Source organism: Eutrigla gurnardus (genome assembly GCF_963514095.1).
Source record: "Eutrigla gurnardus genome assembly, chromosome: 23".
NCBI classification, from domain to species: Eukaryota; Metazoa; Chordata; class Actinopteri; order Perciformes; family Triglidae; genus Eutrigla; species Eutrigla gurnardus.
Window position 1 is genome coordinate 14,079,375 of NC_139934.1, and position 14,641 is coordinate 14,094,015.

The 14,641-nt window shown below is 41.7% G+C and overlaps 1 protein-coding gene across 1 annotated transcript; it reads right to left on the reverse strand.

Moving 5' to 3' along the window:
• Positions 1 to 10,329: 10,329 nt before the first annotated feature.
• On the reverse strand, positions 10,330 to 11,806 carry LOC311008980 (protein S100-P-like). The gene is made up of 2 exons (XM_084002947.1): positions 11,554 to 11,806; positions 10,330 to 10,554 (listed from the first exon to the last, which is right to left on the reverse strand). Exons 1-2 carry the CDS (start codon positions 11,689 to 11,691, stop codon positions 10,414 to 10,416), a joined length of 279 nt encoding a protein of 92 aa, XP_083859073.1. The 5' UTR covers positions 11,692 to 11,806; the 3' UTR covers positions 10,330 to 10,413.
• Between the last annotated feature and the right edge of the window lie 2,835 nt (positions 11,807 to 14,641).

Genomic DNA, 14,641 nt, shown 5'->3' on the forward strand with positions numbered 1-14,641 from the left:
AAAAGCTTAATCTTTCAACCTCTTGCACAAACTAGAACAGTAATTACTGTCATTAGAAAACCACTTTTTCAGTTATAGTTTTGACAAAGCAACCTTACATACATTGGTTTTAGATTGATTTATTCATTCATTTTATTTTTCTGAGTTTAGATTTTTGCTATCTTTCAGGCAGGTGAACAAATACAAGCACCTGCCTTTTGTCAGAAAATGTATTTTCCAGGGTATTGCTTCTTTTTACTTTATGTAATTTAGCATCACCACTGTTTGGTTAAAGCAGTGTTCCTGCCACTTTAGTTTGTATCGAGACACGATACCATCACTAATATCAGTACTGCTCCCTATAACTGCACCTCTACAATCTCCCTATTACTACAACTCTGGTGTTTCCATTCCACTATTTCTAGTGCTTTATGTTTGTAGCGCCACTACTCCTCAAAAGTTGCAAGCCCTTTTATTCCTCTCAAAGCCTCTCGGTTGCCACTAACAACAAAGTGTGTATTTGTGTTGGGGGTGGAGCTCATTCTTTAGACTGAACACCTGCCTCCCAATCAGGGGTCCATCGTGTGGCACACTTCATGTGCCCTCTGGCCCCTGGGGTTATGACCTCTGGGATGAGTTGAGTCGAGGCCTATTGACCAGCTGTTTGGACACACACACACACACACACACACACACACACACACACACACACACACACACACACACACACACACACACACGCACACAGACACATTCATGCTTCGTTGCCTCCTTGCTATATTAACAGGCATATGTGGGGTTAGTGTGTAGAGAGGAAGCAAAGAGGCCATGATTACAGGAGTGTGTGAAGTCTGTGCATGTGCACACGAGAGCAGTGTTTGTGAGGATTGTGTATGTTGTGTGAGTGTGTCATTGTACTACACTTCCCAGGGCCCCCCAGGGCCTGTCAACAGGCTTATATTGAGTTCTGCTTTTGATCTTTATCTGAACCCGGAGCACTGAAGCCGAGGGCCAAAAACAAATTGACCGTCTGCGTCATGAGGCCTGATGGACGAGGAAGTTTTGTGGATAAAAATCTGATAACATCTGAACTCCACCTCAGCCGCACGCGACGACTTAACATTCGCAGCGCAACGTCTAAATCTGTGCTGCTCTGTGCGCTGACAGCTTTCTCATTTGCCAGCGTTAACTGAAAGTCAATTTGGAGCAGATGGCACAGTGAAAAGATGACCCATAATCCCCTCCCAGGAAGAGGGTTAGGAAGACGGGGGGGAAGGGGTCGGCTAAGAGGTCTCTGGGTGTATTTTCACTCCAAGGTTGAGAAAGAACGTCGTATCCCACAGAGCTTAAGTGTTCACCTTAACAGTAAGTTCACCAGCAGCGAGGGCTGTTTGAAGTGAAGCGGGTTATCATCCGCAGGGTGGGTCACTGAGGTGAATCCTTTATTAGTCGCAGCTCACAATCTAGATAAACAAACATGTGGTATACTGTACCGCTGAAATGTTTATATTGTGTCTGTGTCCTAACACAACCTCATAAGTGTTTTCATACTGTTTGTTTCTTTTCTTTCTGCTTTTGGCCCACGAGGGACAATTATGTCAGTGTGAATACATGAGAGGGTTCAAAAAGCAACTTTGAGCCTCAAGAACACAAGCTCATGTGCTTTTTAGTTGTTGTTGTTGTTGATTAATCGGGGACACACCTGTAGTGACAAAGTATGATACTAAGAAAACCAGAATGGACTCTTATCACAATCAGTTCAAATTCCAGCGTTGGGTTATACTAGCTATTCGTAAATCCCATTGTAAAATAAATGCTTTGAAACATTTTGCCAGTTTCGAACTCATGATTTACTACAGCTGATTACACCATTGAAATTGTTGGAGCTACGTTAGATAGAGGTGCCACAGTGACATGGTATGGCACCCACCAATCCCTTAAAGCAGCCACACCAAAAGCTTTTTTTGTACAAGGCAGTAAACATGTATATTTCTACTGTAAAGTTTGACATTTTAACATAGGTATCGTGTGTAGACTTTGGTGCAAGCCTCAAGTGGCCATTTGAGGAACTGCAGTGTTTGGCACTTCTGCATTGGCTTCATTTCTCAGCACCAGAAAGTTGCTGCTTGTGTGCAACCGGCTAATCTCAACACTTGGTAAACACGTGTGTTATGACCGAGCTAAGTAAGCATGAACATAATGCAGAAACACTAGCGCAACCAGTTTGGCAATACTGAATGCATGAATAACGTTTTTAAAGGGACAGTTCCACCCAAAATAAAAAGACGGAATTTTCCTCTTATCTGTCATGCAGAGATTATTCAAGTGTTGTGGTGCTCAAATGGCCAAATATTATACATTTGAAAAACTCAATCTATCAATGTCTCTTTAAAAAAAATAATCATGGCCCGGTTACTCAAGATACACACAGACCTTGTTGTGAGTGGTTTCATGTAGGAACTATTTTCCTTCTTCCCAACCCATCAAACGTATCAATGCACAGAAAGCCTGCTGTAGAATAACGTTACAGCCCAGTCAGGTTTACACCTCCACCACCGAGTCAGTCTAGCATTCATTTAGCTTATTTCAAACTATAAAAGTTGATCGAATGCTATCCAGATGATCTTTTTAACTGACTCATTGATCATCATTACCAGTACTTAGACAGTCACATGTCAGGATTCATCATAGGGACTGATGCAGCAAACAGCAAGCAGTTCTCACCTCCTATTAAGTTATAATTCAAATGCTTGAAGAGACCAATCGCAGCTTGAGGCGTTAATCACAGAGACCAATCAGGATGTTTGAGGAGGAAAACGAGCCAAACAAAGCCACATGACTTTGGTTCCTCGTTCTTGTCTCCGAGGCTGTTTACTACAGTCTGCTCTCTGTCTGGACTCCGTCTGCATACCGGAATGCAAACATGCACTTGTATGCGCTCTCACACAGACGGATGTAAAAGTGACTCCCTGTCTGAGTGGTGTTTTGCATCCTGCCCTTACATTCACACAACTCTTCCACTGGCACTCAGCCAGCATGAAATGAAATGAATGAAAACAATCTGTAGGTTGACTAAATAAGTGTCTCCCTTTTTATCTACTTCCCTCTTCTTTTTGTTAATTGTTATGACGCGTCTTCCAGAGATAACGAGGCTGCAAATGTCCATAAAAGAGAGAAGGGAAGGGGTGCAGTTACATTTTGAGGATAAATTTCATGTAATAATGTTAAAAATCGTGACCCAGTTGAGTGTTGGAGGGGTGCATTGTATGCCTACTGCCTTTTTTCACATGATTCTCATATAATTTCGATCAACAAGACCTCTTTCACCCATTTGTGGTTTTGGCGATGCCCTTTAGACGTCCCTTCGTTTCCATCCTTCTGGTTATTGGTTAGTACAGTTTGTCCCAGCGCTCTTCCTCACAAGGTCACTGAGTTCTTTCTGCTCGAGGTATCCGACTGATTTTCTAGCCTGACAGATGTTTTGTCTCGCGGCCGGACTCAGGACAACTTCTGTGGTAAACACGTGTGATCTTCTTTATCTTCATTTGTTCTGTGACTCAATTGTTGCCCCAAGCCGAGCGATCAATCAGTAGGTCAGTCGGTACAGATCAATCAGTCTGATGGCAAAGCAGCTTTTAGAACAAAGGGAAATTGGCATTAACAACTCATTTTCTCACCATTTTGTATCGTAAAACAATGCCCTTCAAAGAATATATTCATTGTCATCATTTGATGAGGTGATGATGGATTGTGGAGAAATGGCATTTAATGGGGAACTAAACCCTGGGGGATGCCAAAACGATTGTTTTTGAAAGCAGATTTAAAGCATTTCTCCGGGTCCAGTGGCCTTGGATGAATTCAGATACGCGCTTTCTGGCGGTGATGTAAGGCCGAGAGCTCTGACAACGTGTAAATGTATCCGTGCTGACGATAAGGAGGGACAAAGTCTCCTTGTCATGTGTTTCACTGTTTGTGTGCGTGAGCGAGTGAATGAGGGACCGAGACAGAGAGCGGCCCTGTTTGCAGCGTGCACAAACATTGCTCCTTTTTGCTTACGTCACAGGCAAGTGGCTGAAAAAGCAGGAAAATGTGGATTACATCATGCGGTCACAGACTGTGGACAGAGAGCCTGTTATCAGCACGGCGCAGGCATGAATGCGCTCTCAATGCAAATAGCACGGCCTCCCAGGCGTCTGTGAACCTGTCTGCTGTCTGCACTGCTGCTGCAGAGAAGGATCACTGAGGCCTTTCAGCCTTTTGTTTATGTTTCTCTCTCTTTGATCAAAGTCCTAACAGACCAATATGATATTTCTACTGTGGAAAAAAATGTTCAAATTGTCCCGGCTGACCCAGACAGCCAATCAAATCAACCAAGACAGGCGGTTGATTCCTTCCTGTTTGGATGCCGGTACATGCGGTATGGATGAAAATGCTTACTTATTATTGATATTAGCAGTTTTTTTAGGATTAAATATATACCGAACCTCCACTTTTTACATTCTCCCCCCCCTCCTCCTCATCCAACAGCAGAGCGATAGAAAGAGTCTACTTGAATCCACATTCGATCGCCCTGTTTCTCACAAACCCCCACTCCATCGGCCGATCAGCTGTTTTGTCCGACGGCCTTGCCTGTTGCGACACACCTCTGTGTTATCTGGGCGTTATGCATTCGGGCCTCTACAGTGTATCTTTGTTCAAACGCTTTGGAGTTGTTTGAAGTCAAAATGTGAAACTAGTTCCCTCCGTTTTAGGCTCAGATGAAAAGGTAAATTCATATTGTGCAGTTACGTATGCAAATTAACTGAGCGTAGTATAATTTTTATTTATATTGAATCTTTTGGTGGTTGTGTGTCTTGATGACCACTTACCAAACAGAGCTGCATTTAATTCTAAACTATTTGCCATTACATTTCTAGGTCTATTCTTGTCCTCATGGTTTCAACTTAAAGCTTAGCTCTGAAGATCAGCATTACACAGACCACATGCTCTTGGGTGACACTGCTATAATTTACACTCACTGACTTTCTCACTTTTAAATGTCCTTGAGTTTGCTCAAGGACATTTCCAGGGAACACATTAAGCATTCACACGTCGGGCTGGAAAGTAAAGGTGTTTTTTTCCCCAGGTTTTGGCCCCATAAGCCTGCTTGTTGTGTGTGTAGGTCAAAGGTGACACCACTGACTCTACTGGCCGTCTGTTTCTTTCCCTTCACTATGAGACTTCAGAGCTTCCCTGTCATGTGGATAAAGACAACACGACTAATCTTGTCGGTGAGTTAGGTACTGTTTAAAAAGGCTTTTGTCAGGTGGTTCATGAGTCAGAAATCACCAGATACCAGCATCCTGTTTGACAGAGACAAAAATGGCCTCGGTGACATCAAGTTGAAAGGAATGCGTGGTATGGGAGGCGCCGTTGTTTAAGCCCTGGCAATTGTTTATTAACCTCCACTCCACGCACACAACAGGCCGTTCTTGGGAGACAGGTTTTAAGGGAAAATGGAAATGACGTGCCCATTAACACAGCCTTTGTTTGGCAAATGATCCTCGCATGTTCTCCTCTTTTGCAATGCAAAATAACCACACAAGTAAATCCAGTCATGTATTATTATAAAGACTCACGACTCACTCAGAAACTATTTCTGGTATCAAGAGACTGGACATTCCAGCAGATTCAGGCAGTTTGTGTCATAGAATTACACTAAATCGTAATGAATGAATCCATCATCAGGCGAAGGATTTTGAAATGAATGGGTGCCATGTAGTCATTTGATCACCAAATCATGACAATAAGGATGAAAACGCATTATTTTATATATGATCAAAGCATATTTAAAGTTACTGCACAAGTTATATTGAGAACAATTGGACCCTTCTAGGGAATACTGTTGAACTCTGTGTGTTGTTTCCCATTTTTTCTTGGTGTCTATGGGTCTGATTAGGGGCTGATAAAGACCTGAGTTGCTTTTTGCTACAGAGTCTCTTTTGCTACTGTTGAGACATTTAACTGAAGGAGTGAAAACTCTGATCTTCTGAACCATAGAGGAAATGTAAGGGAAGTCATTAGGATTCATCCTCAGGGATTAGGGAACACAGGGATGAGGGAACACAAGGATGAGGGAACACAGGGATGAGGGAACACAAGGATGAGGGAACATAGGGATGAGGGAACACAGGAATGAGGGAACACAGGGATGAGGGAACACAGGAATGAGGGAACATAGGGATAAGGGAACATAGGGATGAGGGAACACAGGGATGAGGGAACATAAGGATGAGGGAACACAGGGATGAGGGAACACAGGGATAAGGGAACATAGGGATGAGGGAACACAGGGATAAGGGAACATAGGGAAGAGGGAACACAGGGATGAGGGAACACAGGGATAAGGGAACATAGGGATGAGGGAACACAGGGATAAGGGAACATAGGGAAGAGGGAGCACAGGGATGAGGGAACACAGGAATGAGGGAACACAGGAATGAGGGAACACAGGAATGAGGGAACACAGGGATGAGGGAACACAGGAATGAGGCAACACAGGGATGAGGGAACACAGGAATGAGGTAACATAGGGATGAGGGAAGACAGGGATGAGAGAACACAGGAATGAGGGAACACAGGGATGAGGGAACATAGGGATGAGTGAAAATGGGGCTGAGGGAGCATACGGATGAGGGAACACAGGGATAAGGGAACATAGGGATGAGGGAACATAGGGATGAGGGAAGACAGGGATGAGGGAACACAGGGATGAGGGAAGACAGGGATGAGGGAACACAGGGATGAGGGAAGACAGGGATGAGGGAACATAGGGATGAGGGAACACAGGAATGAGGGAAGACAGGGATGAGGGAACACAGGAATGAGGGAACACAGGGATGAGGGAACACAGGAATGAGGCAACACAGGGATGAGGGAACACAGGAATGAGGTAACATAGGGATGAGGGAAGACAGGGATGAGAGAACACAGGAATGAGGGAACACAGGGATGAGGGAACATAGGGATGAGTGAAAATGGGGCTTAGGGAGCATACGGATGAGGGAACACAGGGATAAGGGAACATAGGGATGAGGGAACATAGGGATGAGGGAAGACAGGGATGAGGGAACACAGGGATGAGGGAAGACAGGGATGAGGGAACACAGGGATGAGGGAAGACAGGGATGAGGGAACATAGGGATGAGGGAACACAGGAATGAGGGAAGACAGGGATGAGGGAACACAGGAATGAGGGAACACAGGGATGAGGGAACACAGGGATGAGGAAACACAGGGATAAGGGAACATAGACACTGCCCAATATTACTGTTTACCTCTCCATTGATGACAAGCTGAAAGTTGAGTCAAACATTAATGCGTAGCCTGTCGATAATGCCAGAAGCACTGGCGACCCACGTTTAACCCGGTGAGGCACCATGACACCTACCGTTACAAGAGAGACCACTCGGTCAAAGTTTAGAGACAAAGAGCGGCAGTGTGTTAATGGTGTTTCTCCTGCTGGAAGTCAGGCCACGAGATGAGCTCGACACCCTGGCAGCTCATATGACCAGAGATGTGTGGCTTTAAGACAGAATGAGGTATTCATAACTGCTTCATACCTCCCCATGTGGAGCGAGCTAAGCAGTGCAAACCTCTAACCACAAATAATTTGCATCAAGACACATTTTGAGATTGAAGCCTATGGCAACATCATAGTCAGTAGTCTGAAACTGAGCATCGAAAAAAGATGTATCAACAATTAATCAGGGTGTTTATTATGAATAATTATAATGTCTTTTCAACCACAAATCCCACAGTCTGCTTCGGAGATTAAAACTTGCATATAAAGACGTCGGAAGTGGTGGCATTTTATCATATAAGCTATAAAATTGTTTTATAGCTCATTATGCAGTAAGATCATATGATAAGGCAAATGAACCCAGTCAACTCCTCACCAACACTTCTTCCTCCCACCTGAATCCCCTGAATCCAGAGCTACATCCTCCTCCACTCTGGATACTTAATCCCCATAAGCCTTAATAATGCCCCCGGACAGAGAGAGAGAGAGAGAGAGAGAGAGAGAGAGAGAGAGAGAGAGAGAGAGAGAGAAAGAGAGAGCGAAAGGAGAGTCTGAGCTTAATGACCTTGTAAGCGGATTACAGGCCAGCCACGTTCCACAAACGGCCTTGTGAGGCCACGCACTCGGCCTGCTCAGTCAAATCAACTACAGTCACATAGAAAAGGGAGGTCATGCATCCAGATACATCAGGAAGTGCAGCAGTGACTGGCACAAATGAGAATGATGAACCTCACAAGTATGTTAAAGGGAGAATGAATGTCCACTAGAGGGCAGCACAGGGGCTCTGATATTGTGTGATATTGTGGCCAGCGCTCCCTGGTGGGCTAATAGAGGTTCAACCTGACCCAGAGACCAAAAGTATCACTGGTGAGAGTCAGACCAGTGGAGGAAGATTTCACTGCCTTCACTACCACTGGCATTATACATATATTATATAATTAGGTTATTATTTCTTATTCATGTAAAAGCATGTTACTGTCGTAGTTGGTTGATGTGACCTGCAAATGTGTTCATTATGGATATTTAATCTGATAATTATAGATTTGATGTTTGAAATATTCGGAAAATTGTAAGAAATGGCGTCGCAATTACTCACAGGCCTGAAGTGACACCTTCACAATGTTTGTTCTGTCAAACCAATGAAACACACCTAAAAAAATGTTAAAATAATGTCAAATAACTAAAAGCAAAAGTAAATCCTCACAGTTGTGAAACTGGAACTATGAAATCCCTTTGAGATGTGGGGGGGCCTCTACACCCTTGGCTGGTGTCAGACAGAAGGTCAAAGGGTCACTGCAGACCCTTCAGACAACCACTGGGAGCCGCTACACAACTCTGATACAAGAACACTTTTTTTCAACTCTAAAGGTCACATAGCGTCTGGAACAATTCCTGTGCAATAACCTTCTAACGCCAAGCATCCCCTTTACCAGGATTATTATATACTGGTAAAGTACATACCACTAAATACATTTAGTATACTTAAAATGTATGATAGAAATGAATCTCCCTAACTCATATATAATAAAATCAAAATGAGTTATATTAACTAAATATATTTAATTAATATAATGAAGTCATATTTAATTAATTAATGTATATATACTGTATATAATTAAATATAGCATATAGATACTGAATATCCATCCATCCATCCATCCATTTTCTACCGCTTATCCTGTATTCAGGGTCGCGGGGGGGCTGGAGCCGATCCCAGCTGTCATTGGGCGAAGGCTAGATACTGAATATAATTAATATTATTTACTTTTATAATATATACTATATATTTATATCTGTATATGTTTTACCTTTGTTCAGCTGTGTTGTTTTCAGCTTTATGTCTCTATTAAAACCAGTCAAATTCCTTCCACTCTCATACCTGGCCAATAAAGCTGATTTTGATGTGTTCACAAACACATCACTTGGAGTAAATGTACATAGTTCTAATTCACCACTGGCTCAGTCAGATTTAAAAACACAATGCAGGCCAAAAAGTAACTGTTGCGTAATCGCCAACTGTCTCCTGCTTGAGTTCGTTGTGGTCTTTGTGAAGAACTTGTTGCTAACGCCTACTTGTGCAAGACAGACGTGCATATGACCGCTAAGACGCTGCTGTTGCTACAGCGACGTATTTGGCTCATGCATTGCATCACATGCAGGAGCCACTGCTCCGACCACTCGCTTGAGATTGCTGCACCTCCGGCAGGGCAAGACCACTAATGGATCAGGTGAAGTGAGAACATGAAGAAAGCATGTTCTCTTGTTCTAGTTAAACAGGAAGTGTTGTTGCTCTAACATGTGTGGCCATCTGACCCCCTGATACACAGCTTCAAAAAACGTTTCCTATCCCACACCATCTACCACACGAAATGTCCCCATTCGTTTTGTTTTTCTTCCACCACATGTATGCTTTATATGTTTGTATCTTTTAATGCCCTTTTCAACTATCATGTATTCTTATTCTTCTCAATATTGATTTTGTTGTCTCTATATTGTCTTGTTGCTATAAAAAAAGTAAAAAAACGATGTGTTTTTGCTGAAATATATATTTTTTATCTTTAATTTTGTTACTTACTATAAAGTAAAGTGAAGTCTCCAAAAGCTTATACGATTTTATAGAGATTCTAAAATAGATTATCATTAACTTTCAAAAAGCACAGTGTGCATTTTTTTTTTCATATCCTACTTTTCTTACTTCAAGGGCAACAAGTGATCAGTTCTGAATGACCTAAAAGCATCTTCTCATAGCATTTGATTTCACGTCGGTCACACAAAACATGCACAAGTCCTTCACAGGTAAACAAATCATTTTATTTTAGTAACAGAAAACACAGGGGGGTTTCATGTCGTTGTTCTGGCTGCGGTCGCCCTGCTCACTTCTTGGAACTGCGGTCGTGGCAGGCGCAGGTGAGAGCAGCTACCAGCACCACGAACTCGTTAAAGTCCACCACATTGTCTCCGTTAAAATCCAGACCCTGCATCAGCTTGTCCACCTCGTCTTGGTTCTTTGCTGCCTGCAGACACCAACACAGCAACGTTGTTGGATTATTTTTACATTATGCTACAGTGTGCCAGTGGGAAAGGTCTTTTTATTTTCTAGCTTTATTTTGTAGGCTCTCAAGCAGTGGTGTAAGGTAGTTACGATGGTGCATAAAGCATACGCACACCATTGAGATGGGACATTTTTTGACAGTTGTCAATGTTGAGAGACAAATTATTCCTTGATCCCATTTGAATTGTACCTTAAATTAAACATATGATGTTTGTCAATTCAAAATGACGTTTGTCAAGTCCAGAAAGTCTCACTATTAGCTAGATAACAACGTCCCATCACTGTGTTATCTTATCTGTTGTGTGTTTTAACCAGCAAATCTTTTTACCAGCAGGAAGAGAAAGAAGGAGCGAGACCTGTTGTTAGTGGGATTAACGTTACATCCTGGTACTGAACACACAGGGAGAGACGCCACTCACGTCACTGTTGGGCGTGTCGTCTTTCATTGCACAATTCAAATAGGGTCAAAAAGGAATTTGTCTTTTGTAATAGCTTTTTCTTATTTGAACACGAGTGTATTTCCAAAGATTACTATATCAGTTGCAAGAACGCAGTGTTTTCACTCCAGCGCGTTATTGGAGGGCGTTGTTCTCTCTCCCGCTGCAACGGTCTCTATGTTCACATTGTTCAAAATCAAAGGTCTTTGGGTGCAGAAATGACAATGAGTTATGACTCAACAATGGAAGGGACTCCTTAAACTGGTCAGAAAGGTAAAATCCACCTTAAGAAAACGTCTGAAAATGGGCAGCTGCAAAATATGATGATATATATATTATTTAAGTCATGGTTTGATTGGTTGAATTTGTACGTACATTGAGAAAGTAACCAACACAAACATTTCTAAACCAAGTGTGCAATAAGAATTTGAGATGAAAACAAACAATTAAAACACATGTTTTAACCCTTAAATTAAATCAGGAAAATATCCCTCTAAGATGAAAACAGGTTTCCTGTACGGTACCTTGATCAGTCCAGGCAACTCCTTCTCCAGCAGAGTCTTGACCTCAGTTTTGCTTAGGGAGCCCTTATCGCCCTCGCTAGCTGCATACGTATCGAAGGTCTTCATCATGATGGCCATGGCGGACTCTAGCTGCGTCATGGTTGCTGCTTGAAGTGGTGGATGTGGTGAAGAGGAAAATGACCAACACGGATCGACAGAGGAGTAGATGTGTTGGGACTGGATGGATTCCTTTTATACCTTTGGATAACATTTCAAAACGTCCAGCTTAAATGTTTGACAAGGGTGGTGGCTCCAACTGTGTCAACTAAAGCGTACGTTACAACAACGCCCAGCGTACATATTACCTCAGAGAACACATGAGGCTTTAGTCATTCACTTGTTGATTTAAAGGGAGGTCTTAATATGAATTACATCGCTATCGATTCTGTGATTTGTTTACTTTGAGACAAAGTAAATCGTAATTATTTTATCGTCCAAAGTACGAACCCTGCGCTGTCACATTGGGTATCATAACTGACATGGAAACGAGACTTCATCCTCTGTGGTTGGCGGTCGTCTACGCTGCTGTGTTAAGGTGGACATGAACCACGAGTGGAAAGTTCAAACTGCACGAGTGAGCGTGTTTGCTCGCATGTTTCTGTTTCTGGTTCCCTGGAAACAGTTTATACTGTAAAGAAGCATATATCCAACCAGAAAGAAATGTTATAAGCCCCCACATTTTACTACTCAAATATATTACTGCAGCATGCATTTACCAAGTTGGACTCTGAATATGGATATATATGACTTTTAAGAGGAGACATAACGACATCAAGATTCAGATTTCTCCTAAATGCACCAAAAGTTAGCATTAGATAATGCATTTGCATATTTAAATATTTCAGAAAATGTGGAAGATGTCAGACATTTGGACACAGGTGAGACACATTAGGGCAGGGCAGACAATCACAGAGGAGGGAAACTTGGCAGGATGTGGGATCTAGAATAAGACGGACTAGGGTAAAACAGGCAATGAAAATATGCACAAATTACTACAGAACAGGTCCAGGAAACTGGCAAATTTTCTTGAAATTGGTTAAAAAAATTATATTCACCCACAGTGTCTTGCAGAATGTATGGAATTTTACAATATATATCTGTCAAGGCTGTTTTATCAAAATAATATTTTTTTTCTCAGACTCAGAAATGTTCACTTCAGTACACTCACCAAATGTTCCAGTCCGTTCCAGTCTATATTCTAAGGGTTTTTACAGAAGGGTTTGTTATTTTTATGGCTGGTGACGGTATCATAGCAATATCCAAAATACATAGCAATATCCAAAATACATAGCAATATCCAAAATACATAGCAATATCCCTCTGTAAGCTTTATCCGTTGTTCAGATTTCTGTTCTATAAATATGTGCACATATTTACAAAAAAAAATTGTCTTAATGTAAGAAACCAATTGGGTAAAGCTTCATGTTGATTATTTTTTACCCTGCTCACCTGCATGTCTCCCCCCGAAATGTTACAGGAATATTATAAAAAACAGTTTTCCAAACATTAAAAGTGGGTTTCATGATAACAAAATGAAGCGCGTATGAGCAGGGGGGAAGAAAGAGTGAACGTGTGAGAAAGCTACAGTCACATATTGTGGTGGTTAACACCTCATGCAGGTTGAATCTGTGAGTACAGCAGCTGGTATGCAGGTAAGACCAGTGTTACTTTGTTCCCATGAGTGAGGGAGTGTCTTTCTATCTTTATCAGCCTGAAACTGGCTGACTCACTGACTTAAGTGTCTCTGTACCAACAAAATCCTCACAATCAGTAAAGTTACAAGTCACTCCTTATATTATGACCCTGTTATAAGAACAATTTAGTCAAAGAAATGGGACACCAAATTCACTGGCGTCCCATAGGTTCTATACCATTCAGTGTAACCATCTAACAGGTTAGCATTTAATATTATAAATAACTGATGTTTAAAACATTTAGCATCACTGAAAGCAAACCGAACACTCAAAGACGGCAGAAGAGAGACGTTGATGTTGAAATCAAATTTTAGATCGGCTCCATTTATGACTCACTCGGCTGTTAATCTGTGACTTTTTGCTTCTTAATGGTCACATTTGCATTCTTATCCAGGAATTATCCAGTATAGGGTGTTTGTTAAAAAGGTATTTTCTTGATCCCACAGATGGCAAATATCTGCTCCCACATATAAAACGTTTGCATGGGTCAAAGCCATCATTTCAAATTTAGATTTCCACAGACTTCGGCAGCGACCTACCATAGATGGCTCAGAGGAGAAGAAGCGCTAAATAGGTATTATCTGTAGAAATGTTGAATTTAAACATTCATTTTGCCCCAGATATTAGTTTTGCCCCAGGTGAAGAATTTTTCTTTTGGATAACAAAAATACAGAGCATGCACCGAACTACAGGATAATAGGTTACAATTAAAATATATGTTTTTCTCCAAAGAGGGAAGGGGACACAAGGTCACAAAGGGCTAATTTAGCTACATCCTACAAGGCAGGTATAGCTGCTCACTATAGCTTAGAGCAGCAAAAGCTTCTTGTTTCAGTGTTTTGGAATAACTGAGTATAATTATTTAACACATAGTTTGCTAATGCATTAGCAAAAGTGAATTCAAGTTCCCCTGGTAAGCAGTGATGCCACATATATGACGTATTTGGGGCTTTTATTATGAAAAGTACACCGCATACGCTGCTGTTGTCAATGTGGAGGGAATAAGCATCATTTTCCCAAATAAATAAATGAACACAAAGTACTTTGTGCCTTGTCATGAATATAATACATATATTACTGTCATGGGATACTGTGTGGGATGCTTCATCATAGAGATGCTTTAAGTTCACTATAGTGATCCCACAGTTCATCTTCCAATATGAATTGTCCATATTTAGCATCACAACACAGACGGTCACAAAGTACTTTGAAATGATTTATTCATTTGGAAAAATGTGCTTATTGCTTTCACATTGACAGCAGTGTATATCTTTCCTTTTTGTTCTTACTTTTCACAACAAAAGCCCCAGCATCACTGTTTACCAGGGGAACTTAAATGACAATAAAATAGCTTA